We start from the raw sequence: 20654 nt of genomic DNA, 5'->3' as shown, positions 1-20654 counted from the left end.
ACATTCTCGTTCAGATTTAACAAAGGCCTATTTATATTATTGCGTTATCGAGGTCGATACCAAACACGTTGAAGAAAGCGAGAGACAGATGATAAATAATACATTTTATGAGATCGAAATGCGCATGTCGCTACTCCACTACCCTCATTTCATTTGTAATAATTTGTATGAACGATGTCACGTGTGCTCGAATCAAATATGTCTCAATTGGGATATTCTAACGTTCACTTCAAAATTTGTGGACGTTCATTAAAGAATTTGTGTTTACACACATTGGCATTTCTGTCGCAATAAAGGAGAACCAAACCCATGCATTAACGTATATGAACTTGAAAGAGATACCTGTGGTCACCCGATACTCATAGCTAGTACAGTAACTACTGTTCATGTTCCACAACCGTGCATCAGTAACTACTGCGCTGTGTTCGCAACACGGTAACATGTGTTACAGTTGGCACAGTAATTACTGGAAAGCTGTTACACGTTGAACTACGAGTCCGACAGGTGAAAATTTGCAGTAATTTAAAAAAAAAAAAATCATAATTTTTTTAAATATTTAAATATTATAAAATTTAAAATTGTAAACTTTAAAAATTAAATTTTAAATTTTTAAATTTGCAGTAAGAAAACACTTGCAGTAATTACTGTGCCAAGTATCGGCTGTTGTGGTGAACAATTCCCGCAAATAGAAAAGTATTATTTGTGCGACATGGCAGTATTGTGGTTTCTTAACTATAGAGGCACCGGTGAGCGATTTCCTTTTCTTGTAATTTGATTTTTTTGGTGTTGTGTGTTAGTACATTCTTTGCTAACGATCTTCATAAAAAGTAGTTATTTCTAATTTGATGCTTGTTACATTTCCTGACAATAACTTTAATACCAATACTGTGGTGTACAGACCAGATCAAAACGAAGCCCCGACCCCCCCTTCCCCCTCCGACTTCCTTTCAGAAATGTACTGCAGCTTTAATTTTGCTGAAGCAGTACAAAATATTTCTGAGAAAACTGCAGTTGAAGTCTACAGGATTCCCACCAGGAATTAGAATACTTCCAGAAAATTCTACTTCCTTTTGGTAACGTGTGTGTTTGTGCATTAAAGTTGCTATGAGAGATCAAGAAATATCTCCAAATAAAAAGGATGGTTTGGATTGATTTTCCTTCAAACTATATTCCAGCAAAATTGGACACTTGTTTACGTAAGTTAATATAATAAAGTATAATAAAGTTAATACTTTGAAAGGCATTTAACCATTGCGTGCAACAGGGAACTTGACCACGTGGGCTCTTGACTTGTATACAGAGATGTTGACTGTTGTATTGCAAGATGAGCATGTTGTTTAGACTTAAAATTTGTTAACGAATGACCGTTAAACTATTTTAAAGCCACTATTATCCTTGAAGAGATTAAATCAGACCTTCACCCTAAGAAATCACCTCATGCTATTTGAAATAAATCCTCTCTATTATTTCCCCATAGGTACTTCGACAGTTGCACAGTTGAGATACATGCTTATATTAATATAAATTAGACCTGGCCCTGACAACGACACTAAAATTGACAAAATTAATCACGATAGGGGTTTATGCAAATAAACTCTCAAACAGTGACAACCCTGCAGGACATAGAATGCTTCTTGGAAATAGTACACAACATATACATGAAGCTGTTGTTTTATAGCAAATGCACCAAAAAATAGTCAAATATTAACATATTAATAACTGGAATCTACAGTCGACGTTTAACGCGGCATGATCGAGTTCTTGGCAATTATATCATCTTTGAAGATACCAACATTTTCCTTTACTAGATTTCTGTTTCTGTTTGCCATTTTGTATCTGGTGTTCCTGGCTCACAAAAAATAAATGTTTGGTGATTTCACTGTGTAAGGACCGTATTAACTGCGATGCTTTCACAATTCAGGGAGTTTTTAACCGCTTTACCAACTAACTTACATAAAGATGGAATCTATAAACACAGTTCTTAATGAAATCGGAGAAAATTTCCTGTCTTGTCCAATTTGCATTCAACATTTGAAAGAACCAAAGGTTTTACCGTGTCTTCATCGATATTGTAGTGACTGTTTAGAATCCTACATTACACAACAACAAGGAGAACTACAATGCTCTGTCTGTCGAGAGTTCTTCACGATACCTTCCGAAGGATTTAAAACCGATTACTTCATGAAAAACTTAATTGAGTATGTTACATTAGAAAAACCTGAGATTAGTATCGATTTACATAACTGTGTCAGGTGTGACAAACATAAAACAGCAGTAGCCTATTGTTTTGATCGGAAGGGATACCTTTGTGAAAACTGCTACGATTACTATTTTCATTTGAAGACGTGGAACAGCGCAGGCAGTTGCTCAAGCTTTGCTGGTTTGAAAGAAATTATGCAAGAGGTGCAGATGAAGAGTGAATGTTTTACATTTTCATATGCGTCCGCCATAAACAAAGTTGATATTTTAGCAGTAGAAGAAAGAAAACGCCTTGCTGACAAATCTAGAGCATTAAAATTGTGCGAGAAGTATATTGTAAAGATGCCTGGAAAGAAAACAGTCTTAGAAAGAGTTGATGCATTGGTAGAGACTCACATGGAAACAACACTGGAGAAGTTGAACTGTCAAGTAAGATTGATAGAAGACGATGTTGAAATATATAATCATAAACTTAGACGCATCGGAAGAATCATTCAAAAAGTTGTAGAAGACGAAATATTGTGGACAGTTTGGAATATGGTAAAATGGAATCAGGCGGATGTCCTAAACGAATTACAAGAGGTCCGGAGAGTAGGTGGACAGAATAAAGAACTTCTTATGAAACTTATCAGAGACTTGCAGATGAAACGCGAAAAGTTCATGACCCGTTTGGGTGAACAACAGTCGAGCACAAAAAATGCGGTCACGAAACTTGCCAAAATGTCCTCAAGGTATGACAAATTGACCAAACTTTCATCCAACATTCTCGAGTCTCGGAACAATTGGATGGCCGTAAAGCATATTCCTGATGTATGTGTGTCTATTGATCACTTGGAAAAGGACATAAAGGACACATTTATCAAATTGAAATTCGGTGTTTTATGTAACATCAAAGGTCAAGAGATTCCAACTTACAGCAGTTTAAACAATCACAAATTGATTAGTAATATGTGCGACAGGTATGAACGAGAAAGAAATCGAGCAGATATATGTGGTGTTTTTGTTTGGAGTTGTTTTATGATTTTCGTTTATTGCGTTTATTCGAAGTACTTGTCTGTGGAGTTTGTGTTAAGCTAATGCTGCATAAATATGAATAATCAATGACCATCAAATATCATATCTTAGCCTAAAAAACTTCTTTGGCCAGACGTTGGTGGTTTGTTCCTAAACATTGATGTGGAAGATAGTGGCCTTTTTAAATTTTCTATTAGTATTACACCTTTAATATTTGACAGAAAGCTAAGAATTGAGTGATTTCAAATTTCTGGCTCTATTGTATATTAAGGTAATCATATGTTCAATTATGCAACTTTCAATGCCAGAACCTGCTTATGTGGGACCCAGATTACTGCTAAAGGCAAATGATAAATCCTAAACATGACTGGTTTGGATATTTATGAGTGACGAGATTACATCTCTCCCCACAACTTTAGCAGCCTCTTTCTACCGTGCCTAGAATGATTTCGCGGGGCGATCGCGGGGAGTTACGCTGAGTTCGGGATCAAGATCTTAGTTTATATTCCCCACATATTCAAGCAAGGCGGTTGTTTATTATTGTCGCATTAACGCACGATGACCTATTGTTTGTTATCTGTTATATAATTCCATTGCTTAATGTACGTTGTTGTAAACTAAAATGTTTGTTAAAAAATGTTTGACCTGGCTGAACTTTGTAATTCCGTCTATGGGGTCAGAAGAGACTATGTGATGTCTTGTTCATTTTACAGAGATCAGGTCTTAATTAATTGTCCTTATTATCAGGCTTGAAAAAAATTGTGCGGAGGTATGCAAGCTCTACCACACGCAAATTCTTAATATTTAGAAAGTTCACTTCTGTTTCGATTCTTACCAACATGGAGCAACATTATGGATAAATAATTCGCGGTAAAGTTATGCATACGGTGGGATTGTTAGCTTAGTGACACATAGGTAATGTGGTCACTTCGAACTATGATACGACAGCATGTTGTGATAACTTTAGCTTCGTTAATTTGGTATTTTGTTCCAAAACATAAACTTGGACAACCTCCCCATAGGTCTATGGGTTTTTAACAAATGTGAATGCTTGTTATGGAATGAATCTATGAAATGCATACACAAATGCGATGTTATGTTGCTTTCCATTTTTACTGTTATTAAATTCTAGTCTTATTGAATCTTAGACAAGTGCTTCCCTAAGTTGAGTGAAAGTTTCATATTTTGATAAAAAGGACAAAAGGCACATCGATCGTTTCCAAGGAACTGCTTAAACGAGAGAGGTAAGAAGATGTAGCATTTTCTTGACCTAATGTTTTGTCTCACTTACATGTAATCGTCGTTAAAAAGCAATCCTGCTTGCTAAAAGCATACACAATGCTTTTGTACTTAAAATGAAATACTGTACATCATACATATGTACTTACGCAGCTAGAGAAAATGAAGCTTAAAATAAACTATAGATGGAAAGCGCGATTCCTGAAAACACCTTTGAAACAGAGAGTACAGCGTTGACTGTTACTCTTGTTTATAAAAGATTGTTTCACGTCTTGTACAACAAGAAAAATAAAGCAATAGGATATTGTTTCGAATAAATTGTGGTTTTGGTGAAGTAAAAATGAAATAAATTGCGTGTGCTTGCAGAATCTATTAGAATATTGTTTGTCGTCTGAGTAACCAAATCGGATTTTTCAATGAAGCTGGTTAAATTTGAAAGCGATTCATTAAATAAGACATTTTGTACAATAGTCATTTGCAACGTGAATATGACCAGGGTAGGTGTTCCTTTCATATATTCACCCAGTACGCATGTTGTTGAATATTCGTAAACCCATGCCTGAACATGCATACCACTTGTGTCTGTTTGGAGAACCGTGGATTGATTATAAAAGTTATCATTAAATTCAAATGATTCTCAGTAAGACATACATCAACTGGCTTTTGAATAATTCCAGACTCTTACTTTCTTACTGACTCCTGCAAAATACCTTGGTTATATGGCTTTGATGCTAAACATTGTCGCATTGGGTAGTGTAATGGAAAAAACAGAGGTATCACGTTCATTTCCGGTTGTCGTTTCCAGGAAGGGCTCGAAGTACGCTACAGGTGTTGGCGATTCTTCCAACAGCCAACAAACGACCATATTAGAAAACGACTTCGTTACGGAAATTAAACATGTGACATTCTAAGGCTGTTGTTTACAGATAGCCTACTTGGAAATCTTCCGGAAACTATAGTGGGAAAAGTCAATCATCAGTGTCTATAAAAGGGTAGGTAAATCTCAATAAGATCAGTTATGGGAGTTAGTTAGAGATGGTTGTAAGAGAGACTTGGCCTGTTACATTATGTTGTCTTTGGTCTTCAGCCTCAGAGAAGTTGTAAAGCTGTCTGTATCTATAGGTGAATAAATCCTGGTTCTGTCCTAAATCTACTCATTTCTCGCTCCGTTATTGTCTGATTCTGCCTGGCGCTGCATCCCCATATTCCACATATATTCCTTTCGGAGATTCGAGACGAAACGGAACAGTAGCAACAAACCTCTCCTCCAATTAGTTGTTTTCTTCGCCATGGGAAAACTGAGTTCCCGAATTCCTGATTTGACGTATGGTTGACGATGCATTTATTTTTGTTTACACAATAGATTATCCACTTCGAGTATAAAGGGTGAATGTGTAATTCATCAGTCTCTTTATGTGTTCAGTATCATATTCGGCACTTTGTCATCAACGTTACCTTTATTGAGAATTAAACATGAGAATAGGATATTTCCAAGAAGATTGATACCATTTACTACACTTTATTTTCTTTTTAACAGAGAGGAATATAATCTTCAGTACCCATACCCTCTCCAAAGATGGAACCAATAACCAAAGTCCTTGATGAAATCGGAGAAAATTTCCTGTCTTGTCCAATTTGCATTCAACATTTGAAAGAACCCAAGGTGTTACCATGTCTTCATAGATATTGCAGTGACTGTTTAGAATCCTATATTAAACAACGACAAGGAGAACTAGAATGCGCTGTATGTCGGGATTTATTCACAATCCCACCCGAAGGATTTAAAACAGATTATGCAGTTAAAAGTATTGTCGAGTACGTGCATAGAAAGAGAAGTGTGACTACTGACGTTATTAAACATGATTACATTGGTTGCGTAAACCATGGTCTTGAATGGAACGGACACCTCTGCCAAGCTTGCTATTTGTGGCATCAAAACAACAATGTGCCCAAGGAAGTTCGTCGGACGGTAGCAACACTGGGGGAAATAAGTCTCACGGTAAATGATAATAGTCTTCATGTCCAACGTTTTTCATCTGACTGCGTTATAAACGACATTCGAATTCTTGCTGAAAAGGAAAGGATGATACTAAGAAAGAAACTGGAAGTAGCGATCGGAAAAAGGAAATCATTTTACAATATTCCATCTGCAGAAAAATTAATCAAAGGAAATGATGCAAACAAGAAAATCTTGTCCTACCAATATGACTGTTTACGACAAAAGATACAAGATGAAATTGTTAAATTTGACGTAGCTCTAGAGGAACTTGAAACGGTTATCGCTGAACTTCGTACCATTGTTCATAAAGGTAATCAGTCGCACGCAAAGATGCCCACAAATTTGACCAAGAGTATGCAATTAGGCCACAAGAATAAACATCAACTCATTGAGAGGCTTTTGGTTGTACAAGAAGATTATGAGGATTGTAAGAAATGTGTAGAACAGAACCAGGAGCATGTAATTTTAAATGAACTACGCGTAAGAGCTTACGAAATAATCAAGAGATACGACGAACTTGAAAGATCAGCATCAGAAATCATTAAGTCTAAAGACGACTGGACAGTTGTAGAGGATTTTCCTGAAGTATGTAAGTCATTGGACAACTTGGATGAGGAAATGGGAAAGATATGTAACAATTTACAGAACGAAATACTACTTAAACTCAAGATTTATCCTTTAGGGACATACCACAGTGAAAATAAGATTAAATTGGTCACTGATAGTCTCGCAGAATGTCGTCGGGCGGTTGCATGGATCAAAAGCGCAAATCAACCACGTAGTCTGGCATTAACACAGTGTGGCTCATTTGCACGCCCATGGGAATAAGTGAGACAAGAACCCTACCATCATTATTAGTCTATATATCTTTCAGCGATAACCGTCATGAATAACGCCCCAACACAGCTAAAAACCCTCTTTATTCCATTTGGGAGATACCACTGATTAAATGTTTCTTCTCACCCAAGGCCGAAGACTTGATCAATAGTCATCCTGCTTTCGTGTTTGCTGTAATTATTACAATGTGTATTTTTCATACTTAAGATCGGTTTTGAATAATGTTGATTTGTAAAATATTGAACGTTTTAACATGAACTTATCGGTTTCAGTGTCAAAACTATTGACATTCTAACTTGAAAGTATACAATGAAAAAGCAAAGAGAAAGCAAAAAGTTTCAAGTCCTAGTGGCACTTGGCACCACTTATTTACAAAAAATCTGCTTCCAGAAACTATGTTTGGTTTTGATGATATACGTAACCTATGCATTCATGATGGCGTATATGTGTGTGTGCGTTTGTGACGCCCAGTCGTAAACACGATATCTCTTAAGAAGGGAAGGTCGGACCAATATCATATCTTGGTGTGTAGAAGTACCACACTGAGTACAAGAAGCCCGGTGTAGTTCAACGTTCATTCCGGGTCATCAGAGGTCAAATTTTGAAGACCTTTTTAATATGATATCTCGATATTAGAAGCTTGGGCATATCTCATACTTGTTATGAAGGTGCGTAACACTGAGTAACAAGAAGCGTAGTGGTTTTTTTTGTGGATTTCAATGGTCATTTGGGGTCACAAGGAGTCAAATTGTGAAAAACTTGTATACATGATATGTCAAGAAGGTGATCTTGGGCAGATCTCATATTTAATATGTATATGAACCACATTGAGTACAAGAAGCATATAGATTTTGGTGCAGGTCAAAGGTCATTTGCAGTCAACAAACGCCAAACATTTTTGCATTATGTTTATACTCAATTATCGTCTAGACAGAACCAGATTTTTCTTTTTCATGCCATCTTTGGGAGGTTATGTAAGTGAAACGATAAAAAGTATAATGGGAATAAGTGTTATGTTATTAATATGGTTTTAAGTCATCATGAAAACATTTTGATGATGCTACAATAGTGCTATAACATACTGACAAAAATCAGCGATATTTTGATCAAATGAAAGGTTTTCCCCTGCAGGTAGCTGTGTTGAATTGATATGAACGGAGTTTTGCTACATATTTTCCATTTTACGCTTTTTCGATGCCTTCCTCTAAACGTTCTCAAAACATTTTTACATTTGTGGAAAATATTTTATAAAAAAATGTTACGATATTTTTTTAAACGTTTTTATGTTTAATATGATATCTACAAAATATTATAAATAACTTTTACAATAACATTTTTTAAAACATTTCTACGCCCTTCTCAAAATGTTATGAAAACGTTATGCGTTTGCTAGGATACTCCTAGAAATGACATTTCGTTGCGGAAAGTAAGTTAGTGTTTGGTAGGTTGTATTTTAACCAGAAGTATCGGTCTCGCATTGCCTTATGTAGATTATATGATTAATCTCAACTTTATATAACCATCTTATCTTAAGTTCAAATACATTGAAAGTAAATCTTCAGAGATTGCCATACTCTTTGATTTAGCTTGATTGTACAATTTCAACTGCATTGAGACTGTACATGGTCCTTATTTCATGTTTTTTTTAAACGAGCAGTCTTCTTAGTATTGGGGTTTGCTATATCATTAAATTTATTCGTATTTTAACAAATTCAGCAAACACCATTTGATTATCGAGTGAAGTCGGTAAAACTATTTCCTTTTTATAACTTCATTCCGAAGCGCTGTTCATAGCAATTAACCTAATTGCAAAGAAACACGTGTCCTTCGATTTGGTTTTACAATTCATTTTCTGCTGATTTATTCTCTTTATATCTTTCTAAGAGATGAAAGAGAATTGAATACAATGAAATATAGCCTACATACAAACATCGAATAACATATCGAATTGGTTACTGTCCAGAAAAGTGTTTATGCCAAAAGCAGAAAAGAGGAGAAGAGAACGTTATTATACGCCACGACAACAAACGGCAATAACCTCTCGGTACAACGTATGAAAGCCAACACCAGAAAAAACCCCTTAAACTGACATAATATTTAGCACTAAAAGTGGCGAGAGTATTGATGCCCATTTTCATAAGTTTATAAATGTTTATCCTTTCACTGTCGAAACATTCAAGCAAACAGCCTGATTCGTGGTCCAATTAGTTTTACATCATTACATAACTTGCAAATTCTTGCCTTGAAAATACATGTTTCCATGTCGGCCGTTCACTTTGGGAGATCTGCGTTTACTCAGGCGGAAACAAGAAAGATTTTACCTGGCTTTATGGAAGCGATTGGTTTTTGTTTTAACTGTAATACCTTCTTACATATCCTATAAGGTTTACACTGAGAGTTTGACTTGAGCATGTATGATTTAATCTGAAACAAACGTCCTTTGTCAGCCAGTTTGTACTAACAGTATATGGCCACTGCATTTGTTATGAATTTGATTTGGATAGATGGGGTTTTCCAACTTATGGGCATGCCTGTTTTATCAGGGTTTCTTTCAATCCCGCTTATCAATGTTGATTTGTTGGTTAGCTTTATCTTACAAGTGTATACATCATTCCTGCAAGGTTTATGTTATAATTACTATTTATAAATTTGATCTTAGTATTCAATAACTCAGCTCTAAATAAGCCTGGCAATCTTGTACCTTCCAAGCTCGACATAAGTCACACAATTGTTGTTCCTTACTTAAGAAACATGTTTGCAAAGTGGAAAACTTACTCACCTCTCTAACGTACAGTAACACTGGAAGACTACACTTGATAAAATAGTTGGAGCAGCAGTTGATCAAATAGCCTCGTTTTAAGTGATAAGACTGAGTAAGCAGACTGAAGAGAGCTAGCTTATTGTTATGAGAATTAAAAGCATCACCGAGGTATTTATCATAATATATAGAATCGATAGTTTTTATCACCAAAAGAGGTAAATATACATACAAGTGTCACAGTAGACTTGAACATCGTTAAGAGTCCATTTCAAGTCTGGCTCTTTCTCAGCTAAGTCAAATGTATCTTCAGCGTACAAACAGAGTGAAAAGTCCAAGAATAGACTTCGACGTCACCATTGCTAAGATGTTCACGGATTGCGCCTGATAAGCTGCCTAACCATGCCTAACCATAATACTATTACTTTATAAAACTGACAAAGTCGTTTCAGTCAATAACAAAATAGAATTGGCACCAACATTAATAAAATGCGGATCATCCACCCATGTTCATTTCATTTCATTTATTTTTCCATTTCCTCACAATGTTTATATAATAATAGGACTGTGAAGACAATACCATGCAAAGAAAATAATAAGTAATAAATCATATAAAAGAAAAATAATGGAAATTACGGAGAGAAAATGGTGGAAGGGCTTGGAAGCCGTAGCTTGTACAAGAAGCCCACCAAAAATAAAAATAACAAGTATAAAGTATATGAGCTCCTTACAAAGAAGACCTATGCCCCCCCACCCCAAAATTAAACAAAAAAGGCATTTTGATAATGTGGGAAATACTTAAAGTCAGAGACAAATGTAGATCTATAGAGGTTGATACTTGGATAAAAGATGATTTTTCAACTTGAATGAACATGAATTAAGGTACTTATAATATTTCTTAATGTATGACTTAGGCTATTCCAGAAATTAACACAATAACAGACGATGGAACGTTTAAAGACATCGGTATTTATGGGCAATGAAAATAAATGTCCAGAGGATCTGGTGTAGTAGTAATGTATATTATAATTGAAATTAAAGTAATCATTAAAATTGACTGGTAATTTATTATTAATAGACTTAAAAATAAAAACTGCACAATGGTATCTATGTAAATCAAAAATATCTAGTAAGTTCAGTGAGCTGAATAGTGGTGGGGTATGTGCTAAGAAATCAGACTGTGTAATAACACGGACAGCCTTCTTTTGTAATAAAAGCAATTGCTTTAGGAAGGTAGAATATGCATTACCCCAAACAATATTACAATAATTAAGATGAGGTAGTATGAGAGTATTATACAAGTTCTTGAGAATATACATTGGAACAAAGTCTTTGATTTTATAAAGGACTCCAACAGTTTTTGAGATGGTAGTTTTAATCTTGGAGATGTGGGAAGACCACTTTAGAGCAGGATCAATAAATAAACCTAGAAATTTTATAACCTCAACACGCTCAACACGCTTTAAGTGTGAGTTGCCAATAAATATATCTATGTTCTTGATTTTTTTGTGGTTTGGGTGAAAAATCATAAAGTGGGTTTTGTTTATATTCAAAGATAATTTATTTACTTGACACCAAGTAGAGACTTTAGCAAATTCAAAATTTGTAGTAGATGCAGCATGATTTATATCTTTCTGTTTATATAGTATACTGGGGTCATCTGCGAAAAGTGTAACATACAAGGTGTTTGAACAATTTATAATATCATTTATATACAAGGAGAAAAGCAGTGGACCTAAGATTGACCCTTGTGGTACTCCACATGTAATTTTACTGACATTAGAATGATGATTATCAATATGTACACATTGGCGTCTGCCAGATAGATAATTAACAAACCAGTGAAATGCAACCCCTCTTATACCATAATGATACAATTTGTTGAAGAGAATTCCATGACCGACAGTATCAAAGGCCTTAGATAAATCTAAAACTACACCCAAAGAATATTCCTTATTGTTAAAGCCGTTAATAATATATTGTGATAAATCTGTGATACATATTTTGATACAGCTGCCATATCTGTAGAACGCCCCTTACGAAATCCAAATTGTCTATCAGTAATAATGTTGTTCTTGTCTAAAAAATGTACAGTACGGTTATATATTATACGTTCTAAGAGTTTAGATAAAGATGAAAGAACTAAGATGGGCCTGTAATTGTTAATAGATAGCTTATCACCACTTTTGAAAATTGGAGTAACTTTAGCTTCTTTAGTACGAGTTGGAACAACACCTGTATATATTGATAAATTAAAAAATATATGTAAGATGGGCATATGAATTTCCAGAGTAAAGTCATGTCAAATACATTGAAAGCATTATTTGTAGTCAATAAAAATACAATATTTACGTTTCCATGTTAATAGCTTGGCTTGACTTAGAGAATGTTTAAACGATGTAACATTGATTACATTACCTTTAATGCAACTGATAACCAATTTCCAGAGTAAAGTTATGTCAAATACATTGAAAGCTTTTTATTTGTAGTCAATAAAAATACAATATATACGTTTTCATTGACTTGTGTATAGTACTGTAGTCATTAATAGAAGGAGCAGAATGTTCTTTTGTCAACTCAAGTGATCTTTACTAAACCCCACATGTTTGTCCTCTAACAGTCATGAACATTCTATTCTAGATAATATTTAATTCGGTTGTGTAGAATCTAAGTAAAAATTTTACCAAGAGAGCTCAGTAAACTAAATGACTCCCTCTTTCACTTTCAACCTTATCTGGTAACACCTTCCCGTTATAAATTGGATGAATAAGTCGCAGCTTTTAATCTGTAAGCAAAATAACCGTGTAAAACATGACAAGGATTAGGAGACTTACTGCACCTCAAAAATGCGTCGCCAATAAAGCCCGTCCTGCGCGCGTTATTATTTTTGAAGTCTTTTCAGTTGGTGCAAAACTTCTCACATGTCAGTTAAGTCTTTATTTAGGATTGTTATTTCTTCCTGTGCAGCGTGGAGCTGGTCAACATTACACCACTGATATGTAGCTATCTGTAACTGTATCTGCGTTGTTTAACTAACATACCAATGCCCCCCCCCAAAAATGCCCCCCCCAAAAAAAAAATAATATACACAATACATCTGCTCTACAAAATAGTATTGAAAAAAACAATATGATAAACACGAGGCTCAATCATTACAATCATGACAGCAAAGTAGACACAAAGCAATGACAAGATGTAGATATTCAATTATTAAGACAATGTAAATTCCTATTCGCCAATTATACCACAACTTTGCTTCTTCGTGGTCAGTCCCTTAATTTTATATGATCTACAACAAAAAGGATCACCAGCATACACATAGGCAAATAAAAAGTAAGAAATCTAAACATCCAAGGTCCTATGCCCACAGTTTGAATTGTGTAACTTGTTTACTTTGTGAAACACCAGTTTTGCAGAAACTGGCAGTGTTCGCAGCCATTTTTGGATAAAACATTTGAGCTCACGGAGACGAGAGTTTGCTCTAAGCATGACCATATGGCACGGATTTTGATTAAACTGCTTTTCACAATAATACCCTGTGAACATTAAGTTAGGTTACAGGTTCAGCGTTGTGTCTAAAAATATCAAGTTTTGTGCAATTAATTCATGCATATATTTCTTGGATCCTGTTTGTTCCAATCCTGATGCCAATACTACCCCAACACCTCATAACTGGCCTATATGATAACCGGGTGTAAGATCGTACGCTATCCACTTTCGTTTCAGTGTATTCCGCCGTCAAACAACAGTAGGCCTACACCTTTTCCCTTTGCGCGCTGTACCTCAACTAAACCCACCAACATTAAGGGTAATGTTTAGGTTAACTTACCCTAGTATTCTTCGCTTGCTCCGGACAGGAGGTCGCATCGATCTTGCTGCTATATATACTCCACGGTACGGTATACTACGGACGGTGAGGGTTGAGGCGCGACCCTGTGTAGGCCTAGCTGTGAGAGTACAGCCAGCCCTAACGGTCAACGCAAAGTTCACCTGCAAAACGTTTCAACTGTCCGCCGTATAATCCAGTAGAAGATGGTCCTTACAATAATACACGAGCTAAATCTTTGCGACCACGATAGAACGATATAATTATTCAACTAAATAATAAAACGTACTTTATACTAAACTGGCTACCTCACGTGCAAGTATCAATAAGTCAACTGGCAGCGCACCTAACTCAACTGCAAGGTTCAAACCTTGGTAATCAAAACTTTCCCAAGGAAAACGGTGGCGATGCATACATGACAAGAAAATAGTGTTCCTCTGAATAAACAGGTGATATAATATGAACGTAAGCGTTAACTCCAGCAAAAGAGTATCGCGTAGAAAGTCCTCTGAGAATTGAATTGAGGGTTTATTTCGGCAAAGCATACATATGTATAGAGACTTCAAGACGGAGATGACAAAACTCCATGGATGTGTGTGCTCTACTGATCTATTTTCTCCTCTTGAAGCTTCACAAACCGACAGCAGACCAGGAATGTGTGACTACACATCCCTGGAAGTAAGCCCATAAGGTCTACTTAGTATAGGCTTATACAGATTACACTTATCATTATCTTTAACATAGAGTAGAATATCTTAAGGATTCCATTAGGATAGGATTTACTGTACAAAGAATACTTAATATCTGTTACTGAAGTGTACATACAGTGTTATTCCAAGAAGTGATTCATACACATGTACATGAAAAAAAAAACACACGTGCAGCATGCACTTTACCTACAGCTGCAATGATAACGCCACCTCCACACATACTACAACACAACGTTCCCGAAGCGTGCAGCCTCCTGGAATGCGAAAACTTTTTTATGCAAATGAGCAGTCCGTTATAAGAAGAAAACATCTTAGTGCTTTGGAACGCGAATGGGATAAAATGAGTCGCTACAAACTATCTGTTCGGTAACGGCAATATATTGAATGTATATGAGACTGATTATCAACGACGAAAGTATATAGAAGAGAATCAACGTTCAGTATTCGCATTTACAAATACCAATAGCTCGATAATAATGGTGGTATTATAATGATTTTGATGATGAATGCCGACTCTGATGAGATCGAATGATGACTGCTGTAGATATAACCAAATAGAAAAAAGTTAAATCAGAGCTTTCAATCAAGTGTGTCCATTGACTTTGCAAACTAAATTAAATTGCATACGGAAGGCAAATGCAGATGCTAGTGTCAGTATGTCTTCTAAAAGAAGGACTATGTGACAATTATAGTGTCTGCCAGGGAGTGGCAAAATAGCATAAATTCTGCTGGTTATTGTGAAAGTACATCGATTCACTCAGCCGCTCATATGTTACCTTTCTTCTGATCTTATTTGATATTATTGATGCAATCATTTCCTGGTAGTTGCCATTAAATGATTACGATGTTCCAACCATCATACGAAATTAAAAGTCAGAACTATAATGAACATGAACATTTGTTAACAGAGTACAGTACAATGGCTGCCAGGGCAATTTCAACTTAACCCGACATGTTATTATGTATAACATTGACATCAAGGGGAGGAATAGTGAATTTGTTTGAGCTCACAAACAAAGTATTGCCTCATCCCTTCCAATCGTTACACAACTACAGCAGTCTATTAAGCAAACAGAAGTATTTCGTTTTAAATAGCATCTTTTCGTATCGATTAAAAAAACACCTGGATATTGATAGTAAAAAACACAAATCATTTATTTTATCGAAGCTCTCTCTTTTCTTATCTATTTCCAGCCTCATCAACAGCAGCCTGCTTATACATTTGTCTATTTATAAGAGTGATTTTCTATCGTGTTTTGCTTGAAGTTTCAGCGATGTTGTAACATTATGAATTTAAGCACATTTGTATGTAAGTTCACTGCTGGTGCATATATCACAATTGATCGATCACATCGTAACAAAATCTGAGTAATTTTTTATATTTGTAAATGCAACCGACAACAATAAACTTATGAAGGAAAGGGGTATCATATGACTGATATTATTCGAAACAATAAGCATTTGGAACATAGTTCACTCATTTTCTGCAATATACAATAGAGGCTGCAAATTACAGAAGAGAAATACCTCCAACTAGAAAATGTACTATAGATACTAACGTAGTGCAAATTGATCTAACAAGGACTTTAATGGAAATATGTAGTTAACTACTGAGTTGTGAATAATCGATTCCTTCATTCTCCTTCTTTTATTATGGGATAAGTTGTTGGGATATCGAGAACAATCGTCGAATTTAGAGATAAAGAACTTACAATAATACCAGAATTTAGAAGATAAAGATGTTTTTACACGTTAACTATACATCATTGCATTTAATGTATATTTTATCTACTTTAACATTTTAAGACTCTATATATTTGTTTTATTATTTCATTACATTCCTATGTTCCTTTTATATGTTACTATCCCACAGGGTTTTGTTTGTTTTTCTTTTCATTTTACGTTTTCTATTTACTGTTGTTTTATTCTTCCGCTTATCTTTTCTGTATTTCTGCTAGCTGCTCTTTTACACTCTTTCATTTGCTTCTTTTATTTGTTTATCTGCCAGTCTTAAATTTTCGTTGAGATTTCAGAAAATTGTTTTTATTTGTCTTTCCCTCGGGGGAAGATAAACTCAGGCTAACAGAGTCACCCTCAATTAACAAAATTTAAATAAATATGGTTGATTGATGTTACTATCTTGACTAGGTAAACCCTACCTTACTCTTGGAGATGCATATTGGTGTACAATGGTATCATCATGGTAGATGTTCCTGCCCTATCATCTTCTCGCTTAAATATCTTTGAAATGTGACATATAATTATGAAATGCTTGCTTAGCTGTCAATGTTCTCTCTATTTTGAATTTCGTCAAGAGCAAGATAGTTTGGTTGAAATATTGCTTTTCTTTGTAGATAATATTTAAACATAACAAGCTTCCCCTGGTTGTTACTTTCCACCCAAATCTTCCTCTTCTTCAGCAAACTCCAACGAGCCGTCCCTGAAAATCCCATCATCGCCTACAGACGACCACGCAACCTACGAGACCTTCTTGTGCGTGCTGCTGTTCCACCTCTAACTTCTAACCCAACACCCATTCAGCATGGTACTTTCAAATGTGATCGTACTTCGAGATGAATCATCTGCAGCCACCACATTGTTCAATCCAATTCCATCACCAGCATGCAACTCACACACAAGACTAAGGGTCACATTACTTGCACAACCACTAATGTCATCTATCTGATCTCTTGTAGAGTTTGCGGCATCCAGTACGCTGGCGAAACCAAAACCACCCTCAAGAAGCGTTTCTATGGTCACAGATCCACAGTCAACACCGTGAAGACTGAGACCCCAGTTGGAGAACACTTTAACCTTCCCAACCATACCATTAACGACATGTCCCTACAGGGGATTGAATCCTTAGGTAGCCGTCCTGAACCTAGTACGAATCAGCGGAGAGAGGCTGTGGATGCAACGCCTTAGCACTATTCAACCTCATGGGCTCAACATTCAGGAAGGACATGACTAACTTTTCTTCTGTCCCCCCCTCCCTTCTCCCCTTCCTCCCCCGAACATCGCTCCTCTTCTCATAGCTCTCTTCCACCATCTTTTCTCCACACCTTACTGCCTTTGTCCTTCTCCAGTTTATTCCCTACCCCCTTCCCTTAATCCTCTCTTTGTCCCTCCACTGCTTATCTCTTACCTATCCTCTTCCCCTGTTGGTTTCTTTCTTCTCTCCATCCCTTGTCTACTAATCCCCTTACATCTATCTCTTGTGTTCACCATGCTCATAAACCTGTCTGTATTCTGTGCGTGTTTTGTCCCTTCTGTTACTGTTACTTGTCATTTAGCCTTTTCAAAGAAGATTCTGCTAGGATCGAAACGTCAGGCCAACTTACTTTTACACATTATTTAACCATAAGAAATAAATTTATGCCACGACACCATGATTGACTCTGGTGTGGCCGGAACGTATTGAATTTCAAAAAGTATCACCGAATTTAAAAAAAAGGTTATCTTCTCCATACGAAATGTTCTGAGGATCTGGTTTTCACTTAATGATGCAGAAATTCTCCAGTAACTTCAGCTACCAGAACATTTAATTTCAGTCTCTCGAAAGAATGCAACTGTGGCTGTTAAGATGATCTATCGAACAACGATGTTTTCCAGTTTACGAACACCTACATATGTTTCCCCCCAATAAGGAACTTCTTGGTGCTACTTGGGTTTCCAGCACTACCTCATCTTCGAATAAAGAAAAAAAGTGTGCATGATTGTGGGAGAGGGTGACGGGGTGGGTATACGAATCAGGTACATATTCTTGAGAGCAGTATACAATTCACTCACTTAGATATTGTTCTGTACTTTGCGACACCACAAAGAAGATTCAGAAGGTTTCTCTCGACTTGAGCATATTTTCATTTTTATTGAGAAATATCCAATGTTGTACTGTTGATTCAACTACATTACTGAAAAAAAACACACAATGACATTCTGTATTTGATTCCCAAAACACAGCACTTCTATCATCTGCCACAAACCAGTTTTATATTTCATCCTTTGTTCGCCTAAAGTCATATTTAAAAGCAACTTTTCTCGTTAAGATTTTCCCTTCCGGTGATCTTTACTGAGCATTACCAAAGTAATACTCAAAAAGTAAGATTGCAATTTATTAAACTAAGACATCCTTTCAAACTTGATCCCCCACCACCCCTCCCGCCCCTCTCACATAACTATATGAGAAATTTCAATTCAATCTAGAAAGTTTCTTTGCTGAGATACTTTCACACATTATCATCATTAAGTACAAAAATATATTTCTCTAGTAACTGAAGTGACGTCAACCTTTTTGAACTACATTGATGTGGGGGTACGTGTGGGATCGTAAAAATTGAAACAAACAGTGATGAAAAACCAAAAGGCTGTTTTCAAGCCTCGTCTCTCTTTCGTCTACAACAAACAACGCCTGTTTAATAAACCACCGACAAGCTTATATGCCAGCAGGCTCGAATACTGTATTTTAAAGATGGTTGTATATATACACAAAGCATTACTTCACATGGAACTGAATCTGATGATGCACAACTAAATATTGAAACGGGTAAAAAAAAATAATTCAACCGAGGACAGAAAGGAGAGCCACTGACTTACTCCCAAAGGAGAGTATTTGAAGCGGTCACAACAATGGGTTGTTATATCAGGACAAATTTCTTCAATTTGTAAACATATTAACGACTTCTAACAACTTGGAGAGATTGATAACAGCTGACCTACTATTGATCATCTTTCATTAATTTCAATCACAAAAATTGGCAGCTTAAAACATAAAAGAGAAGGTCAAGTAAAATCGAACAAAACGGGAACTAAGTGGTGAAACTATAACGCAAAGCTGACACCACCTTTAAATAAAAACGAAGTAAATTATATACAAATAATTCCTTTAAAGGTTTCTTTTCTTCAAATACCATCAGAGCAAAGGAAAAAAATTAAAAACCAGAATCTACAAATGTAAAACATCAAATTTCTACAATTTCGTCTCTTAAAAGTCTAGTATGAAGTTGAAGTAATAAAAATGGATGGTATGGACGCTCTAATAAAACGAACAGTTGGTTGAGACATTTTAAGTTGATGGATTGTCTCTAGGTATTGTGCTTTTTACGTGCAAAGAAAAACGGACACGGATCAAAGGTCAACAAAACCAAAAACAATTCCAGTCTGTTTAACAACCACCGTAAACCCAACTGAAAACCCACAAACAGAAATCTCTCACTCACCCACAAATGTATACAATGTAGCGTTCAACGTGACATGAAAAGGACACGGACCCAAAGGCCAACAGAACCAAAACAATAAAGTTCTACAAACCAGCCTCCAAAAGCCAACTCCAAACCACAAACAGAACCCCCCAACCCATATTATGTAACGACCACACAACCCCCCCCCCCCACACCTGACAACTAACCCACTCCAAAACTTCATCCGGGGTACGCCGTCCCGATGGTAGACAACAGGCCTGCGCATTACCTGCGAAGTTTTCCCAATATGGGTCTTTTCAGGCCCCTAGCAGTGTTCCCCTTTTTTTACGAGGGATCAGAGTTCTTAGCTCCTCGTCATTGTTCGAGTGGACTTCCCTGTCAGGAACAGGAGGTCCACTAGCGACCATCGTGTCCGGTATAGCGGAAGCGGCTGCGGGTAGGGTGGAAGGGCCACTCGAGTCAATGAGATCAGTAGCCTGTTTCGTCTCATCAAACCAATCGGAGGACTCCTTAGCCACAACTAATAAGGCTGTAGTGCAGCCCTCCATTGGGCGAGTCAGAATCTGGGCCACTTCATGTCTCTTGGGCCGGTTGACTCGGGGCCCAACTAGTATCACCGATAGCGGGCGTAGCTACCGGTGAACCAGTACAAGCGGCATCCTGCGCCGCATGCCACTCTCTAGGTATTAAGTACACGGGATGTTTGCTATTCACAGTCTGTAAGGGAAAGTGTTGCTCGTTGTGGTACCTTACTTATATTGACTTTCCAGTTAGTTTTATTACTTACTGAATGAAATCATCAATAAGCAACTGGTTGCATTCCACTGAATTCCAACACGGCGACCTAGGTTCAAACAGATGATTACGACGAGTT

General features: G+C 36.4%; 1 protein-coding gene across 5 annotated transcripts in view; it reads left to right on the top strand.

Moving 5' to 3' along the window:
• Positions 1 to 12317, top strand: part of LOC139969536 (uncharacterized) — a 39366-nt gene extending 27049 nt beyond the window's left edge. The window contains exons 2-3 of one of the 5 annotated variants that reach the window (XM_071974614.1): positions 5258 to 5444; positions 5990 to 12317. In XM_071974614.1, the coding sequence (XP_071830715.1) occupies positions 6029 to 7279 (1251 nt within the window). In that variant the 5' untranslated portion in view covers positions 5258 to 5444; positions 5990 to 6028 and the 3' untranslated portion in view covers positions 7280 to 12317. Of the gene's footprint in view, positions 1 to 621; positions 747 to 1477; positions 5088 to 5129; positions 5445 to 5989 lie in introns of those variants that run through there. The other 4 variants (XM_071974613.1, XM_071974610.1, XM_071974612.1 and 1 more) reach the window with 4 other exon arrangements.
• The last annotated feature ends 8337 nt before the right edge of the window (positions 12318 to 20654 follow it).

The sequence above is a fragment of the Apostichopus japonicus genome, chromosome 7 (assembly GCF_037975245.1).
Source record: "Apostichopus japonicus isolate 1M-3 chromosome 7, ASM3797524v1, whole genome shotgun sequence".
Taxonomy (NCBI): domain Eukaryota; kingdom Metazoa; phylum Echinodermata; class Holothuroidea; order Aspidochirotida; family Stichopodidae; genus Apostichopus; species Apostichopus japonicus.
This window is presented reverse-complemented; position numbering and strand designations above follow the sequence as displayed.